Here is a 20255-nt window from a genome sequence, read left to right as displayed (position 1 = left end):
TAAATTTTTTACTTCATAATGTAATAATACATTTTATATATTTATTAATTTATTATATAATAAAATTTATTTATTTTATTAGATTAAAAAATTATTTCATTTTTATCTAATTAAACAAAAAAAGAAGAAAACGAAAGGGAAAAATGCCAAAAGTGTCAAAAAGAATGGTGCGGTAAGCACCATACACTCTTCCCATCAGTGGAGTTTAGCTTTTCCACCGGAGCCACGTAGGATTCGTGGCATTAGTATCCATACATTAAAGCATTATGCGAGTGCACTGCTTAAAGGCACTCAACAGTGAGAACAATTCATTCTAAATGGAGCCCTAATCTAATGGTTGTCTTCAGATTTGCAATATAAGATGGGCAGGGAGGGAGATGTCACATGCAAATCTATTAATGTAATTTAGATTTAGGACCGAAATCAAGTCAAATTCCGCGCCAACTAGTGAAGTCAACTAACCTGAAACACTCATCAGTTTTTGGATGCTGGCAGATGAGGATGCTTCGCGGCTTTCACCATTTTATCCCAACAACATATTATACTCGAGTTGAAACAAGTCAGTCTATTGTATGAAACTATATATGAATGCAATCTCTTGTTTAGCAAGTATGAACAGCAAAGAATCTGAGACTAACCAAGTTTGAGTTGAACTGTTCAAGTATCTTCGTCTATTGACTCAACTCAGTGAACCGTATATACCCCGTCTTTTAATTTCAAGTTTTGAGTTCAACTTGTTCCTCTATTGACTCATTTCAGTGGACTATATCCCTTTTCTAAATCCTGACTGAGTTCAGTAATTTCCTCTATTGATTCAAGTCTGCTAGACTTAATTCCAAACAACTCTGCCCCTACTAAAAAACTGTAATTGAACCCTAATTCCATATTTATTGCAATCGCCTAATCAAAGAAACTCTGCAAAGTATGAGTGCCCAACATATTGAGTCAAAATCCCCAATGCTGTACCACGATAAATAGTTCATAACCAGACACAAAATCCAGCAAAGTCCTGATCTAACTTATACTACAAGAGATAGATGGAAGCAACCATCTTTTTAACTTGGAATATTCCAAGAAAGTCCGAAAATCAAACAGGTAAATCAGTAAGAAGTATGGACCTCTTAATCTGAACCAGAACAAACTTCAGGCAGCTAAACTCATGAAATATCTACTGGTAACTTTGCAAACCAAGTCTATCATACAGAGATCAAATTCGATAAAGGACTCCATCATGCACAACACAGGCGCTGCACATGAAGCATATTGTTTGACATATATATAAATAAGAGTAGTTCTTCATTTGCATAGAAAGCTTAAAAGACAAACCTTACTGAGTCTACATTCACAATTCATTCGGGATACATTCAGGAATATCTGAAACCTTGCGATTTGCAAAAACCTCTTCAAGATGTTTCACATCATTCTCAGCATCAACCAATCTGTTGCTGAGAAGAGAAACTGCATCCTTATGTGCATCAAATTTGCGAATCCACCCAGCTTCAAAGTCCTCAATCTTTTTCTCAATTAACAGTCTATTAAGCCTCTCCTCTTCTTCTTGTTTCAGACGCTGCTTTTCTAGTTCCATAGTGCTCAGCACTAACCCCCCAGACCCACTAACATCCTTGTAAAGCGGTTCATCAGGCAGGGTACAACGTGCCCTATACTCGGCAAAAGCTCGGTTTGTTTCCTTCAAAGCCTTTCTATATCCATCTAATAGATTTTCCATCAAATAGAGCTCCCGCTCAAGCCTATAAACCTCCACCTGTCTCTTATGCTGCTCGTCATACTTGGCCTTATGCAAATGCTCAATAATGCTATCCCTTCGTTGCAACTCCTCGAGTAACATTTGCTGATTCATGCTGGAATCTCCATAAGCCTGTTCTTTTGCAGCATAGAGCATTCTTGCTTTACCAATCCAATGCTGCATTTGCTCCATGCACATATCAAAGTCAGATGACTTATCAACCCATTGCCCATCAGTTCTCAAGCGCTTATTGCTCCCATTCAAAGAATGATGAGAAAGATCATTTTCATGATCAATCTCTCTCTTGTTACCATTACTCAGAAATGATGAGACACCAGGAACTGTCTGAGCATCACCCCTAGAATGAAGAAATTTCCCTGATGAGCTATCACGAATGTGCAACCCGGCTGGAAAAGGGAGATCTGCAGTTTCCATTGCTTCAAGAAGATTTGTTGAATGTACACCCTCCAAATTGTCACCTTTTGGTGAAATAGGGAATCCTTGTTCATGCTGTTCATCTTGTTCCTCTTCCTCTCCTGCCTCTTCTCCCTCTCCCATCTCTCCCCCGATTTCACTCTCTCCTTCCTCTCTTTGCTCTCCTTTTTCTTGTTTCTTTTCCTCCTCCATTTCAACACCACCAACATCACCAAAATTACACGGTCGTAAGAAATTCTCCCCACCCACATCCATATAGTTGTCTCCATCCAAATGCCACTGCACGTGTTGATGTTCATCCCCCTTACTTTCCTCGCAATCCATAACATCATCATCCCCAACAGCCTCCTTTTCAACATCATCCTTGTTCATCAAATTATCCTGCCCACCAAGACTCAACTCAATATTATGCTCCTCCAACTGTGATCCCCCATGAAATTCATCAATCCCATCAGCAGCCATCTTAAAATCCCCAGGAATATTATGCTCTTCCTCTTCCACCTTGGTGTCATAAACATCTATTTTTGGTATCTCCTGCAGCAGCTCGTCTTTCTGGTATTTTATCATACACTGCATATGCGAGGCATAATAACAATTACCTAATTTAGGGGCAGCCATGAGCTCTTTCTCCACCATAAACCAAATCAAACCAGCCCAATCTACCTTCTCAAAATGGCCTTCTTTGATGATTTTGGTCCAGTTCAACACCTCCACAGGCGTCATCCATGTATCCTCATGCAAAAGCACCCAATTTGACACAAATTCCTCAACAAAGCCTATCGATTCCTTTGATTCTTCAACTTCCCCAATGCTATCCTTATCTTTCTTCACAGTCAACTTCAAAGCACGGGCCAAGTCGGCCCGGTTGACCCCAATGCGACACCCATTAACGTAGCTACAACGTGATTGCTGGTTGTAAGTAGCGATCAACTGAGCGATCAGATCAGCTCGAACGCTTCCATGAAATTCCAAATGAACAAAATCCCACAAACCAAGTTGCTTCAGGAGCTTTTCATGTGATGAAAAATCTAGGGTTTTGTTGGGGACAAAAGGAATGGGCCTTAGGGTTTCAGTCAGTATCTCCAGCTTCTTCTGGGACTTTTTCTCTTGAGCGCGTCGTTTCGTGGCCGTCTTCTTGCGTTTAGGACCCCCGCCACGGCGAGAGCCAGTGGTAGTGGTGGTGACATGGAGGTCAGTGATTGGTGGAGATGAAGGAACAGGCAAATCTGTGTCGTCTACATTAGCTTCTTCTTCGATTGGATCTTCTTGATCATCGCATTTGTCTTGGGGTTGAAGAGTTTCTACGATTAGTGTTTTAGGCGGCTCAGCTACCTGCTGAGGCATAGCAGGGTTCTGGTTCGGGTTTGGTTCTGGTTGATCATGAGGATCAGTTGGGCTGGCCATCGCGATAACCGTGATTTTTTTTTTTTTTGGCCGAAGATAGTAACTTGTTTAATCAGAGGTCAGATCAGACGGAAACACAGTTTGGAGAATATGAATAATAGGCAGAACGAGAGATTTAGGGTTTGAGGAACGGTGAGAAATGACTATTAAAAATATTAAATTAATATTTATAGAATAAAAAAATTAAATTATTCTAAAAATAATAATAAAATTTATTTTATCAAAATATTAATATATTATTTTATATATTTATTTAAATATTTTAATTAAATAATTACTATATAATTATATAAAATAATTTATTATATTAAACTAATAAATAATTTTAAAACTAAAAATTGAAAATTAAATTAATAAAAAAAAAAAAAAAAGAAGTTAACAAGAAAATAAAAATATAAAAACTTTTAAGTAAAAAAATAAAATAACAAAATGCAAACATAAATGTTAAAAAATGGAAATAAAATTAAAAAATGAAAAACCAGGTCCAACGGCAGGTGCCATTTTTTTACTAGGCCTATCAGGCTCAAATTGATCACTGGAGGTCCTGTAAATTTAAAATCCTCTCTATCGTGTTATCTTTGTTAACCAAACACGCATATGCCACGGTTGGAGGCACCAATCATATCGCACGGGAATTAATCATTATTTCAAATGAGTCCTTTAACAAGATGTCACATGTCTTTCAATAAATGTTTTAACAAGACCTACTATATTTTTTTAATTGAACAATTTATTCTTGTATTTACACAAAATGGTAAATTTATTTCTATACGTTAATTCCGTAAAAATAGAGTCCATGAATTTTAAAAATTGTTAAATGTAATTTAATGATTTAAAGAGTTAAGATTATGCTGTTAAATGTGTTGAAGTGTGAATGTGATTACATGGTATTGACTCGAATTAGTGATATTTTAAGAAAAAAATTTATAAGTAATCACTTTTTTGTATTTTATACTTAAAAAGTTAAAATTTAATTTGATTGATTCAAGTATCCACTTTAAGAAGTGACAAATTAATGAGTTTAATATTTGAACATCGATACTTTCAACCCTTTTTTTTTATTTCCTCATTGTTAAAAAAGTTTAAATTTTTAATGACAAAATTACCCATTAAATGAATTACTTAATAGTTTTGCTAAAATTACTTTTCAATCCTTCAACTATACCCACTTATTATAGGTTTATTAAGCTTATGAAAATGCATACACAAAAAAAATTTTAATTAATCAGATTTATAGTTTCAAAAAAATTTTAACCTTTTCGAATATGTATTTTTGAATAAGTTAAAAACCTTATAGATATGTATTTTCCAAAAGGTTTTTGGTCTATATATTTTAATTTTCTTTAATTTTTAAAAATTTTTTATTTCAATGTTCACTTAAATAGCTTCAAATTAGTTTGACTTAAATTATTATTTAAAATAAAAATGATTTAAATTTTTAAAAAAAATTAGAAAGCAAATAGACTATGGTTTCATGAAAACCCCGTAATCTATTTCCCTCTCTATGTTATTTTATTTTCTTTTATTTTATTTTTTAATTAAAATTAATCTAAATTTTTTTAATAAATTGTTTATTTATTTAAATATTTAACATGAAAATTATTTATTTAATTAATTAAAATTAAAATAAAACAAAAACTAAAAGCAAGAAAAGAAATAGACTCACTTTCTCTATTTTTATTTTTTTGTTTCTTAATGTTTTCTTTAATTTAATTCAATTTGATCTAAATCTTTTATAAAATTTTCATTTATTTAATTATTGAAAATGCAAATTATTTATTTAATCAATTATTATTATCTAAAATGTAAATAGTAAAATATTTAAAAATAATAAAATATTAAAAAAGAAAGGGAAATAGATAATGATTTCTATTGGTGTTAAGTTGTTCCTCTAGAGGTAAAATCCTAAAAATAAAAGAAAAAGAAAAAGAGCTATTAAAGATAAAAGGCTATGAGTGTTCCTAACATTTATGCGTTAATGTTCAAGTAAAAGATCGATCAAGGAGAAAAATAGGAAGGAGATTATAAAAAAGCATAAGAAAGCAAGATAAATCAAATGGTACATGAGAGATATTATTTATACTTGTAAAATGGGGATTTTGGGTAGGCTAGGCTGCCTGAGATCAACCCTAGGATAAGGGATGCCCTAGTAGGCTGAGCTAAGCTAGATGTTGATCACCCAGTCACGAAATGACAAGTCAGTACCTATGAGGGCTTAGTGGATAGGCTAATAAAGTTAACGTGGCCTTATGAATTCAAGTTGGCCTAACATGTCAGGTCGGCCTAAAAGTGGAAAATGTTTCTATTTGTCTGCTGATTGTCTCTAATGAAGAAAAAAACCATTTTTCCCCTTAGACCTAAAAATGCCCCTAATATTTTGTTCCCTTATCGAAGAATCAGAGTATTTAGTGTAAATTTGGCCTATTTGACAAATACTGATCTAATTCATACTTAATGATATCGAGTTTAAGTTTTTAAATGTGGTTTTGAGAATTTTATCTAGTTGGTTCGAGCTTGAGTCACCGAAATGGATGATTATAAGTACAAGGATTAGATCATATAGACCTATAAGTGGTTACTAATGTGTTTTGTAAAGGGAATTATTTATCATTATCAGAGTTAAAGTAACGAAATTTCTTAAAAAATTTTAATTTTCTTAAGCCATGATCAATTAAAAGATTATACAAACAATATATATATATTCAAGCATGCATAGTTTTGGCTAATGGTGTTACTTTGAATGCGAAAAATTCCTTAGTTCAATTTGGTGATCTTCCAAATAGATTCTAAGTCAAAAAGCTACCTAAGTGTTTAACTTCTAATAATGATCTATACGAACTCTTGTGAAAGTACTTTCTCCAAAGTTTGATAGAATTCAAAGCCAGACTATACCTAGTAGATGTTTTCAAGACCTTTTGTATTTTCTTAAGTGATCTCTAGATGCTTGGTTGGTTACTCTTACAATAGAGGGTGATTTGATGTTCTTTTTATAGGGAAAGCATTTGGTCATGTTAGGTTTGCTTGGAATACAAATTTTCACAATTAATCATGTGCCAGCTAAATGTACTAAACAAGGAAAACTTTTTCTCTTATTTTTTATTCCCTCTATTTTTTGTTATACCAAAATCAAATTAACTTAGTTTGTCTCAATTTTAATTTTTCACAATTGTCCTATTGCGTGACCTATTAGGTTCTTAGTATAATGGCAATAAACACAAGCATTGTAAGATTTAGTATTCGACTATTGATGAAACAAAGTTTTAGTCTTCATCACCAATTCTCCAATTAACCAATCTTATGTTTATAGATCATGATTAATGCTAGTTCATTGTCATGACCCCCAATTGCTAAAGAAAAGTCAATATGGCTTTATAACTTGTTCATGAATGGTCTTTGTGTATAATTAATATCCTTTCATCATAAAGTATCTCGGTTTGAACATTAAGTATGATTTAAAATCTGCTCAATCTATTCAACCATGTTAAGTCTTGTCCTTAACATTAACTCACAAATAAGTTTTAGAATAATTCTAAAATCTTATTTCATTTCGATCAAAGATTTTTCAAGTTAATTAAGTCAAAACTAGTTGAAATACTTTCTTGATCATACAAGGTGATGAATCTCATCTTGATTACTTTATGTATCTTTATATGCCTCATGTTATACCCAGTAATACTCGACTGGAGCATTCTTCATTAGAACCATAAGTAAATTGAAGTCAAAGTATTCATCAAATAAGATCATAAGTAATCTGAAGTTAAAGGATCACTTACATAACCATCATATGAGAATGTAGGTATAGACACTATGTGAACTATTATATAGCATTCTTATATCAAGTCATATTCAATGAATTTGTTCTTACAATAAGCACTCACATGTTATGTCAAGTTTACCTAAACTTTAACCTATAAAATTGGTTACTTGCTTCATAAGCAAGAGTATAACCATGAGCTAGTCCAGTAGCTTTTGTTAATGTCCTCTTGTTGTTAAAGCATTGGCTAGGAACAATTTTGAAACATATAACTTTAATGTAATGATGATCTCATAATTACAATGTTATTTTAATTCCCTTGTAAAGCTTTATTTATATTCTAAGGGCTTTATTATTTAAGCATCAACATTGAAATGTATGTATACAAGCTCAATGATAAAGAAATAAGACTTTTATAAGATATCAAATATCATAGTACTATAAATATGATAATATCTCAGCCAAAATATGATTCGACTTAAATACCAACAATCTTTCACTTTCACTAAAGCCAATTGTTCATGTATCTAATACTATATTTGACTACATGCTTATCATGTTTTTGCTGGGACATAGCTTTAGTAAGAGGATTTGTAATGTTATCCTTAGTGGATACTCGTTCAATTTTAACATTACCTCTAAAAACAAAGTCTTTAATAAGATAATATTACCTTAATATATATTTGGATCTTTGATGAGACCTTGATTTCTTGGCTTGAGCAATAGCTCCATTATTGTCATAGTAGATTGTAATTGGATCAACAATGCTAGGATCAACGTTTAGTTTAGTTACAAACTTCTTAATCTAAACGACCTCTTTTGCAGCCTTAGATGAAAAAATGTATTCAACTTCGATTGCAGAGTCTACAGTTCTACTTTGTTTGAAATTTTTTCAACTCATTACTCCACTATTTAGAGTAAAAACATAGCCACTTTAAGACTTGTTATCATCCTTATCGGATTGAAAGCTTGCATCATAATAGCTTCGGTTCCACCATAAACAAAAAACATATCTTTAGTTCTTTTCAAGTACTTAAAGATTGTTTTCATGACCTTTTAGTGACATTCACTTGGATTTGCTTGATATTTACTTCTTATGCTTAAAGCATATGAGATATTAGGCTTTGTACATAACATTGCATACATAATGGATCCAATTGTCGAAGCATATGAAACTTTATTCATGCTGTCTTTCTCAATTTATGTCTTAAGACACATGCCCTTGGAAAGATTTATGCCATTTGACATTAGCAAAAACCTCTTTTTAGATTCTTTCATGCTAAACATTTTTAGCATTTTATCTTTGCATCCAGATTGTAAGAGATCAAGCAATTTTTTTTATTTATCTCTATAAACCCTTATACCTAGCACATATATTGCTTCTCTCAAATCCTTAATGGAGAATTTCTTTGAAAACCAAATCTTGGTAGATTATAGTATGAGTATATCATTTTTTATAAATAATATGTCATCTACATATAGCATTATGAAAATTATTGTACTCTTACTTGTCTTTTTATTTACATAAAGTTCATCTATGTTTTTGATAAATCTAAATTTTATAATTGCTTCATCAAAACATATATTCCAACTCCTTAATGCCTACTTAAGTCCATGGATAGACCTTTAAAGCTTACACATTACATTGGTATTCTTTTTGGATTCAAAACCCTTAAGTTGTGTCATGTACACATCCTTTTGCAAATTTTCATTAAGAAATGCTAGTTTGATATCCATTTGTCATATCTCATAGTCAGGGTATGCAACAAGAGCAAGCAAAATCCTAATGGATTTTAACATGGCAACTAGTGAAAAAATTTTATTAAAATCAACTCCTTATTTTTTATTATAACCTTTTGCAACTAGTCTAGCTTTATACATTTATACATTACCATCTATGTTGATTTTCTTCTTGAAAACCCATTTGCACCCTATGGGCTTTATCCTTTCAGGTGGTTTTACCAAAGTCCATACTTGGTTTGCATACATGGATTCCATTTCAAATTTCATGGCCTCATGTCATTTCTCAAAATCAATGTCTAATATTATTTTTTGATAGCTAGTAGGATCATCATCTATGATCAACTTATCCTTCTCTACAAGAAATCCATATCTCTTGAGAGTTTGGGAAGTCCTACTTAACCCACGAAGTTTTTATGTACTTTGAGCTTTTAGCTATGTATCTGATGCTTTTGCCATTGGCTCAAGTTTTATTCTTATGTTAATTTGTGTTTCTTGAACTTCTTCAAGTTTTACTTTACTCTCACTGTTCTTTTCAAAGATGAACTCATTTTCCAAGAAAATAGCATGTCTAGAAACAAACACCTTTATTCCTTAAAGTTGTAGAAATAATATCCAATTGTTTCTTTTAGATATCCCATAAATTTCACTTAATCAATCTAGCTCCAAACTTGTCGGCTTGTGTATGCTCACATAAGCATCACATCTCCAAATCCTTATGTTCATGCTTCACATTCTCATGCCATAAAGTACATCATTTTAATAAAAGGAACAACAATTACCTTTAATATTAATTGAATATCCATTATTCATATTTAAATAAGAAACCGAAATGATAATTCGAGTTATGAGAGGAACATAACAATAATCCTTTAATTCTAAACTAAACCAGAATGTAAAGGTAAATAATAATTGCCCTTGACATAGGCAACCACACTTGCACCATTTCCAACACGCAAAAACACCCCTCCCTTCTGTAGGCATCTACTCTTTTTAGTCCTTGTATGTAATTACATAAATGAAAACTACCACTGATGCTTTTATGTGTCCTAATATGTTAAGGAATATTACAGCCCATACATGGCGAAAACAAACAAATCAAATCCACGATCATTATCAAGGTGCTTCTTTATATACTCTAACAAAAATGCTGAAGAAATTGCCTTGACCCCATTCTTTTTTTTATTGTACTTGTTTATTTTTTCGACCCCTATTTGCATGATCTTTGTTAATTTCTCTTTATATCTTGTAGTCTTCTACTTCTTCTAGTAGATCTTATCTTGATTGACAATACTATCTGGAGTAGGGATAAGTACTCTTCAATTGTAGGGGTTAAGTCTTCTTGATTGAATACAAAGCACCGATAAGATGGATCCTAAAAATGTATTATAACCCTAACTAGTGACTCATCAATCTTCACCACATGACCAATGCAACATCCCGATATTTATTTTAAAAAACCTCACTCTCTACTCCTCATTGTTGGCATATGGCTTCTAACTCGGTTATATCACTCTAACACAAATCCGTATGTACCAACTGTAGATGTATAGAGACATGATCAACCCCTAAGCAATCTTCATCTTTTTCTTGGGTGTTTTTCGATTGGCTTTTAACTTCTAAATAAGTCTTATAAGAGGCTGACATAATGATGGCTTCATGAGAGTTTTATTTTGCTAATGATTGACCCCAAAACAAAGGTACCCAAAACAAATACCTTCTCATAATATGTAATGCCTATATGATGTATGCAATAAAATTAAAGACTATACAAACAAAATAAACCAATAATCCAAAACAAATAAATAATAGAAACAACATAACAACTATATAATACAACAGAATATATACAATGTCTTAACTTTTGGTGATTTTCTAAAAAATAGTGTGGCTCTACCCTAGGTAAAAAGGTTGATCTAGCAGGAAAAGATGTCATAGAATTTGATGACTACTCAAGGTTTGACAAGTGGTACAATGAAGACATGTCTATGAGATAGATTTGAAGACAAAGACACTACATCACTAAGGCTCCATTTAGCAAAAAGATGAAGAGGTTGGCAATAAGTTCAAAATTGAAATGTGATTATTGTCAGTAAAAAAAGTTAAAAATGCTTTTGAATAAAAATTTAATCATTTGAGTTTTTTATATTTTATTGCAATCATTCATGATTTGAATTTTTTATTTCGAATCAATTAAATTTTTAAATATTTATTTTCATTTAATTTAACTCTTAAAGATCTATTTTCAATTTAATTAAGCATTTCATTATACAAAAATTGATATTAACGGTTAATTAATTTTCATTTAGTAAGAGTTCAATTGATGAAAATAAATGTTTAAGAGTTTAATTGATTGCAATAAAATGATAAAAACTTAAATGATTATTAAATTTTAATCTATGATCTTTTTTACCCTTAAGCCATTTTTGTTTCTTTGGTTCAACTTGAGTGCAATTTAGTGGATTGAAAGCTTGAAACTGTGACTTCATTGTCCTCCAATTAGCAGCTAGCTTACCTCTTTATGGTCATAAATCACATTAATTTCATCTCCAAATTAGTAGCTAATGTATCCAACTTGCACATTTAGGTAAATGGCTTGCTTAGGTGAAAATTTTGAAGTATAAACTTAGTCTTTTGCCACCAAAATTGCTTCAAAATTCACCTTATTCTTTTTTCCTCTAATTCACTTGCAACATGTGGAAATTAAATAAAATTGAGGATAATAGCTAAGAACTAAACAAAATTGTGTAATAAAACGCCCTGATAACTCTAATAAATACAACTTATCAACTACATATGGTAAGAAGGTTGATCCAGCAAGAGAGGATGTCGAGGAATTTGAAGACTAATCAAGGTTTGATAAGTGGTAGAATGAGGACACATCAGTCACCAAGAATCTTTGATCAGGTGGCAAGTGATATAGCAATCCTATTTGGTAGATTTGAAGTCAAAGATGCTACATCAGCAAGAGCAGTGCTTAGTTGGGCAAATGACAAGGCTCCATTTGGCAAAAAAAAGATATCCTTTACTGTGAGAGAAAAGATTGTTAGAAGCGGATAAAACTTACATGAAGTTTTCATAAGTAAAGTTTGTAAAATTTCTTATTAGAAATAAGTAAATAAAAATTTTAATAAAAAATTTAAACCGATAAATTGATAGAGTTTAATATGAAGATCAATAATATAAAAAAAATATTAAAAGTATTATTTATAATTCAAATTTGATTGATACTAATTTAATGGTAAAAATTCTGTTAATATTTTTACTAACAATGTTTATTTAATAAATATATCAAAATTTATTAAAAGTTTTTTAAATTTTGCATGTTTGATTTATATAATGAGATCTTTTAATCTATCAGTATTAATTTTTAATTTTAATTTTTATTTACTCATTTTTAATAAAGAATTTAATGAATTCTACTTATAAAACTTCATGTAAGTTTTTTCCTACTACAAGCTAAATTACCTATCATTAAATCAGGAACAATCAAGGTAGCTGTTGATTTTGTGAAACGGTTTGTTCACTAGTCGCTGCTTGGGCCAAAAATTGGAGGATGTTCGTAAAGTCGGGGAAGCAACCATTGGAAGAGTCATATTAACAGGTGCCGCCGACACAACACATCAACTAAACAACACTTCAGCTCCAGTAGTCCTATTTCCTACTCAATTTACTTAAATTCTTCTTGTATTTGTAAATCCTTGTGAGCAATTTCTTTGTTACCATGTTCTATTTTCAGCAATCAAACTACTGGTTTCAGTGATTATTGTAAGATCGTTTGAGTGTTTGATCAATTAACAATTGCTTCCAAGCATGGTGGCATTGGATTCATGCGGTTTCCTTGTGCTCAAAGCTGAAATTAATAAGATTTCTTTTTTATCAACCTCATTTGATTTCAATTCTGTTAGAATTGTTTTATTTGATTTTGATTGTTTTCTAACATTTCCAATTCTTACTTTTACTTAATGATGTAAACAATCTTCGGTGACTTTAAACGGAATTCATGAGCTCGCTCATCGTTTAAAAATTATAAATCATCTGATCGATTTTCATAAAGGTGTCATTTGATCAAGATTTCACTAAAGTGCTTAAAAGGATGAAGGTAATCTGTTAGACTTTGTTAATTTAGGTTCAAAATCAATTGACACATGACCGACTTAGTATCATAAAAAATTTTAATTTAATAAGAAATTTTGTCGTAATTTCAAAATAGAGAAAGAATTTATCATTTTATCTTCTAATCATTGTTTGTAGACCCTAAAAATACCTCCATAAATGCTTTTTCAGTGGCTTGAAAACATTAAAAAAAAAAAAAAAAAAATTTAAGCCAAAGCATATCCTGCTTGGCATTGCGATAGCGTCCAAAGACTTCGTTTTTGGAAGCCAAACTTAATGTATTACCAAATGAGCTTTAAAATGAATTGGGTTTAAAAAATCACTATTTACAATTATAAATGGATTTCCAGAGTTTTTTTTATCATAGTTTAAAATAATTCGCGGAAATATACATGAGTAGAAAAAAGAAAAACTATAAAAAAAAAAGTGAAAAAGCACAACGATCTCACATTTAAGTAGTAAACACTCCCCTGACAACCCTTGTTTTAGACATCCCAGTACAAAACCACTATCCTTTGCCTTCCCACACTTACTAAAAGAATAAACTAAATAGAGTAAAATAAAATAATAAAAGTTGCTATTAATAAAGACAACATTTAAAGATGAGAAAATAATCCTATACTAATGATAAAAGAATGAAAACCACAGCTGCCCCTAGGCTACCTCTCCATTTCGAATTGGCTAAAAGCAAGACCAACTTGATTTTCATTTAAGGCTTTGAACCACCTATAATCATGTCTTTCTTTCCTTTCCTACAATCATGAAATCTGTGGTGGTCCCTCGGACTCTGACTTCGGAATAAAGACATCACGTGAATCCACAGCGTTAGCATCAGAGGCCAGGCAGGCCACCGCAATGGCAAAACCTTCCTTTTTATTCCAAATCAAGATTCGCTAATTATTCGGTCCCATACTCCCAACTTAGTTACTACACCAAAATTTTCAGTTTTCCTTTTTATGTTCTGCGAAAAACCCAAATCACAATTAAAAAGGTGTGATCAAAGACAGACATAAAAATCAGGCCGATTGATTTATAAGGAATATTAGAATATAGAACCCAACAAGTTTTGTTATTCTAGGCTAGGAGATTTTATCATTGGCTTGGCCATTCTTGACAAAACTTCAGAAGAAGTGCAGTTTGAACTCAACTCAAGCATTTAGAAGCTGCTCTTTCTCAGCGGATGCCTTAACATCAGATGTCACTGGTGGCGTTGGTGTTGGTGTTGGTGAGTGAGCAGCATTATTTTCCATCTTGTTTTGGAGCAGCATTATTTTCCATCTTGTTTTGGTTTTGCTGATTGTACACTGGCCTCAATCTCTCTATTTCTCTCTTCAATGCTTCCTGATGAGCTGAAGTTTTAGCACAAGTCAGCAAGATTTATAATCTACAATTATAGACGTGCACATGCATACGCACATTGTATATTTCAATATATTAAAAATAAAAAATCGTCAAAACTAATAACCAAGGAGCTTAAGGACTTTCATGCATGTGCCTTGTGCCTACCTGGTAGCTAAAGGTAAACCCTACACCCATTCAAATTTGCAGTAATTGTTCTAATAATTGGACAGTTAAACTGGTTATCTGACATCAGAAATGGGTACATATCCAATACATACACATTCAAATTTTACTAAGGTTCTTGTTGCTACTCACTTTATGATAGCTAATTATTGCTCACTAATAAAGCCGTACGTTTGTGCAACAACAGTTTAAAGAAAAATCATAATAATTATGTAATTCGTTTCTTCAGCCATAGCAATGGAGTAGATTTAAATTAAGAGGCCTTTAAAATATAAATGAATTCTTCCAAGTGGCATTTTAAAAAATGAACTACATATATTTTTCCCCTTACAATGGGTTTATTGGACGTAAGGGAAAAAAACTAGCTAGGAACAAGCTAGCTCTAACGAAGGAAAAACAAATAATTTGGAATCTCTAGTCATATCTTGTAATAATGATAATAAATTGAAGTCACGTTTGATGCATAAATGATATATAGGTTAAGATGATAATTATCTTATCTCATGTTTAGTTTGTATTTAAATAAAAAAATTTAAATTACAATGATGATTAATCATTTTTTTAATGTAAAATGATTAAATTCTTTTAAAATGAAAATGATTATTGTTAATTTATGAGATTAAATATATATTTTATTATATCCTTTAAAATTGCATCAATAAATTTAAATTATATACACTAAGGAATAATAATTTTAATCAATAAATAAAATTATCATATTTCAAACTTTGTATATATTAAACACACAATAAAATAATATTATTTAATTTAATCATATTCTTAATATTATTTTTTTGTCTTTAATAATTTTTTTATACACCAAGCATGTCATAAATACTTTTTTTTTAGCATGTGGAGAGTTGGATTCGGTACATACGATGATGACAGTGAAAGTGTATCAAATATTCATATATATATATATATATATATATTATATATAGAATAGAGATTCACATACACTAGTATAATTCTTACATTTTTTTGAATTTTTTTACCAAAATTATTAAATTTAAAAATATTATAGATTTTGATTCAAATAAGTCATTATTTTAATTTTGATCCAAAAATTCAAAAAATATAAGAGTTACATTAATGCAAATAGATCCCTCCTTATATATATCTATTTATGAGAAATTATTTGATATATTGACAATAAAATTTTTTAACTTTATAAATAAGGTTAAAATGATGCCATATGTCCCTTTTTTTAAGTTAAATTTTTATTTTTTAAATATACACTAAAAAATATTTGTAACCATCTTAACCTTATTTGTAAAATTAAAAAATTATGTATTTAATAATTTCTCATAAATATATATATTTATATATAAATCAAAGTGAAGTGGTTAATTACCTTCTTTGAAAATTTTGTCTTGCGCTAGTGCTGCGATTCTTTACTTAAGAACACTGTTGTCGACATTTAGAAGCAAACGTTGGTGGTCTAGAAATGCAACTCGTGGCGACAGCACGGAAACTTCAGCCTTAATTATCCAAAAAAAAAAATATCTTCAGCCTTAATTATTTGGGATCGTGAAATTCAAAAGAATGGTTTTTTTTTTTTAATTTTCTGTAAAGAATTCAGAGGGAGGGGGTGAATTAAATAGCAAATTCCTGTAACGAGCTGACGCTACGTTTAAGCTCTGAAATGTATTGTAGCTTCCTCACCCGTGATCTTTGTGCAGATTGTCTGTTTGCCAGGATCCTATTACCCAACACTTGAAACAATAATTATTCAGATTTCAGATAATAAATCAGAATGTATGTACCATATATATATATATATATATATTGCTTTTTGGTTGCCATATATTACAAAAATGAAACTGAAATGTGGGTGCAAGATTACCTCTTGACGCTCTTGGGATCAATTATTCTGTCGGTAGAACCGTTTGTGGTGGCGTTGGGGGATAGCTGCTTACTTGGGACTCCGTTTTGCATTGGCTTTGAACCACCTCCGATTCGTTCTTAATCATCTTTATCTGCTGCTTATGATCGTCATTAATGATATTGTGATCGGACGGCGTGGAAGGGTTTGAAGAAGATACCGTGGGGGCCAAGGCATTTGGCAAATCATCCGTGAACATGGACCTGAATTGTTCTTCATCAAATTTATCAAAGTCATGGTTATTAGTTCCGCTCCCCCGAAGTGATTTCGAGCCTTGGTGGCATTCTTCAAGCATTGGCGCTTCCAGAAATGCAATGGAGTCGCTGATGGAACGCCGGTGGGTTCCGCGTCTTGCTGACGAGAAATCCGGGAATTTCGTCCACCCAGCAAGGGTTATTTTGCTGCTGGGTGCAACTGGAAATGCCGCCACTGGGTTGAAATGCACCCACTGCCGCTGGCATCCTTTGGTGGACCATGTCCAGCCAATTTGGTGTCAGATACGGGAATTTTGGAGGTAATTGTGCCATATATACCACTATAATAATATTTTAATCCAATATTGACACTAATAATATACAAGCAAGAAAGAAAGTAGAAAAAATCAATTTTCTTTGCCGACGAAGAAGCTATCTCCTTAATTAGGTATAATTTGATTATGTTATGTATTATAAATACACAAAAGGGAAGGGAATTAATGTTAATTGTTAGAAAGAAAAGAAAAAGCTGGCAAAAAAGAGCAAAAATGACAGTGTCTGAACACCACCACCACCACCAAATTAATAAGTTCAAAATGGAAGTGGGGATGTGAGAAGGAGAAAGCAGCAGGAGCAACCCAATCAAAGGAAATGAGAATGCCTATTAAAGCTTGTTTTATATGTATAGAGTGTACGGAAGAAGTAGCAATTGGAGAATGTAAAGAGAGAAAAGTCCATACAACATGCAAGAGGTGGCAGGAGGCAGGATCAAGATGAGGATCAAAATCAAAATAAAAAATAAAAGCATAGTAAGAGTTGTTGTAGTATTTGTTTGCTCATGGCCTATCAAAATGGATCCTGGCGTACTTTCGAATCTGTCTTTCTTGGGGTCACATGGGGAGAGATTGGACAGCTATGTACAGCTGGGAGGAGGTTGGGCCTCAACGGTATTACTGGAAAGTCGCCATTAGTTTAATAACTAAAGTGGGAATCAGCCACCACGTGCCCCTGTGACCCTCCCTTTAGTGGGATGCTTACTCATAGGCTGTTTTCCCATGCATCCGCCACCACCCAAACCCACTTCTCAAATTAATTTTTCTAATTACCTTCAATTCTAACCTAACTAATTAGGATTTGAGATCTTAATTAAACATTAATCATTCAATCCCATTAATACGCATCCGCACGTTTGATTTTTACTCATAAGAATAGAGTTGGAATACACTATTCCCCAACTCAAAAAAAAAAATGCATTAATAAGACTTGAGAAGTTAGTTGTTTCTCGTAAGTCCAACATAATTGATAATGAAAGCATCATAAAGCCTATAGTAGAGTCTGAAGGAATAAAATACTTAATAAATAATTCATGAACAAGATCAATTTTTGTTTGTATATATTCATTTATTAAATTTAATAAATGATCATGAATAATAATTTCAAATTTCTTTAATTAAATAAATAAATCACTAACACAATAAAATTTATTCATATTCGATTCATTCATAATGTAAAAATATAAAAAAGAAAATGTTTATAAACAAACTTAGATTTTGTTCATTTATAAAATTTAATAAATGATTACAAATAACATTTCAATATTCATTAATTAAACAACAAATCACGAATATAGTATTGTTCATTCATGTTCCATTAGTTTCAACATAATTTTAAGTTATACTTACCATATAGTATACATCATAAATTTTCATACATACCGTTAATGCTACTAATGCTACTAAAATAACAAAAGTACCTAACAATGCTAACACCTTTCAAAATTACAAAAAAAAAAAAAAAACAATAAATTAAGGTTTGTTTTAATGATAAGAATGAGGCCTTTGAATTTATAAATTTTAAGTTCAGATTTTATCAAATGTGAATTTTGTTAATTATATATTAGTTTATTGATTGCTAGTTTAACTAATTATTTATTGATTTATTTTTTATGTATATTAAAATTTGTTTGATTATAATATAATTTCTAGTGAAGTAACGCTTGTAATTCATATATAAAATAATAAAAAAAAAAGAGTAATATTACTTGATGAAAAGAAAATATAGACAAATTAATGAAGCACTAAGAAGAATAATGGGAATACTGAGCAGTTCGGTTGGAGGATTTTGAGGCTATAAACTTAGAAAGGAAAGAAGGATTTGTTTGCATGGATGATGTGATGGCAATCCATGTGGATTGTTTGCACGCACTAAGCTTTCTTTGCTTTGTCCCCAAACCATACCCACATGTAGGGTATCTGTTCTTTTTTCCCCTTCGGATTCCAAAGTTATGTTTTTTTTTTTCTTTTGTAATTCCATGTGGATATGGATTCGTAGGGGTGAACAAAAATCGGTTTGAATTGACTAGACCGATCGAAACCGAATGAATTCGGTTGAATCGGTTTGATTTATTTGGTTTTAGTTATAATCGATTTTTTAAATCGGTTAAATTGATTAATTCGATCGGTTTTCGATTTTTAAAATTAATAATCGCACTGATCGAATTAACCGATTTTTTAATAATTAAAAAAATTTCAGATAAATATTTTTATTTATTTTTTTTTGTAAAATATTGTTGAAATTATTAAATTTTTTAGTAATTTAGTTTTAATGATACTAGAGTTTGAATTTTATTGAATTGAATTTGTGATTAAATAATTATTCATAATAGGAAGAAAAATAATAAAAAAATCGATTATTTAACTAAACGATCGAACCGAACCAATTTTGGTCAGTTCGGTTAGGATCGATTATTTAATAATATTTGGTCGGTTAGTTATTTGTTAAATGAAAGTCGGTTAAATCAGTTATTGATTTTTTCACATCGAACCGACCATTTACTCACACCTATGGATTCGTGGGTACAAATCATGCATAGAGTGATGGTTTCGTAAAATGTACGTAATATAGATAAGAATGATCTATTTACATTAGTGTAAAAGTTGTACAATTTTTTAATTTTTAAATCAAAATGATTAAATATAAATATTGTAAATTTAATTTTGATTCGAAAATTAAAAGAAATGTATAACTCTTACACTGATACAAGTGAATCATTACTATATATTTTACTAAATTAGATATTATTTTATTAAAAAAATATAGGACAATTGTAGATACCTAATTTTATCTAAATAGATTTTAGTTAGTTGTGAAGTTCTCAAAATTTGACTTAGTTCAAATCCAATGTTTCTTTAATTTTGATGAGTTTTCAAACTTGATTTATGACTAATTTGATCCAAAATGACTCCAAGTCAAATTTGGTCAAATAAAGTCAAATTTGATTAAATTTGGTCAAAATCCATCAAATCGAATTAAACTTGGATCAATTTTCAAAATTCACAACAGAAAAGAACTAATGAGGCTTAGGACTAATGTTTGTGATTTTAGCGAACTAAAAACATCGATTGCACTTCGAGAAAGGTAACCTTCAAGGGTATTTTTATAATTTGATATTCTCAAAGT

At 31.0% G+C, this 20255-nt stretch overlaps 1 protein-coding gene and 1 pseudogene across 2 annotated transcripts; both read right to left on the bottom strand.

The window, feature by feature from the left end:
* Positions 1–1127: 1127 nt before the first annotated feature.
* Positions 1128–3732, bottom strand: LOC111316855 (uncharacterized). The gene has a single exon (XM_022919042.2). It carries the CDS (start codon positions 3581–3583, stop codon positions 1343–1345), a length of 2241 nt encoding a protein of 746 aa, XP_022774777.2. The 5' UTR covers positions 3584–3732; the 3' UTR covers positions 1128–1342.
* Positions 3733–13378: 9646 nt separating this feature from the next.
* On the bottom strand, positions 13379–17704 carry LOC111316068 (basic leucine zipper 34-like; annotated as a pseudogene). The gene is made up of 4 exons (XR_016333168.1): positions 16564–17704; positions 16329–16419; positions 16072–16201; positions 13379–14542 (listed from the first exon to the last, which is right to left on the bottom strand). The product of XR_016333168.1 is annotated as a basic leucine zipper 34-like (transcript).
* Positions 17705–20255: the final 2551 nt, after the last annotated feature.

This window comes from Durio zibethinus, chromosome 24 (assembly GCF_047325235.1).
Source record: "Durio zibethinus cultivar Kanyao isolate XHJ-2024 chromosome 24, ASM4732523v1, whole genome shotgun sequence".
Classification (NCBI taxonomy): Eukaryota; Viridiplantae; Streptophyta; class Magnoliopsida; order Malvales; family Malvaceae; genus Durio; species Durio zibethinus.
Note: the sequence above shows the minus strand (reverse complement) of the source record. Positions and strands in the feature narration are given on the sequence as shown.

Excerpts from the sequence above, each read along its gene's own strand:
- LOC111316855 (XM_022919042.2), bottom strand. The coding sequence starts at position 3,583 with ATGGCCAGCCCAACTGATCCTCATGATCAACCAGAACCAAACCCGAAC.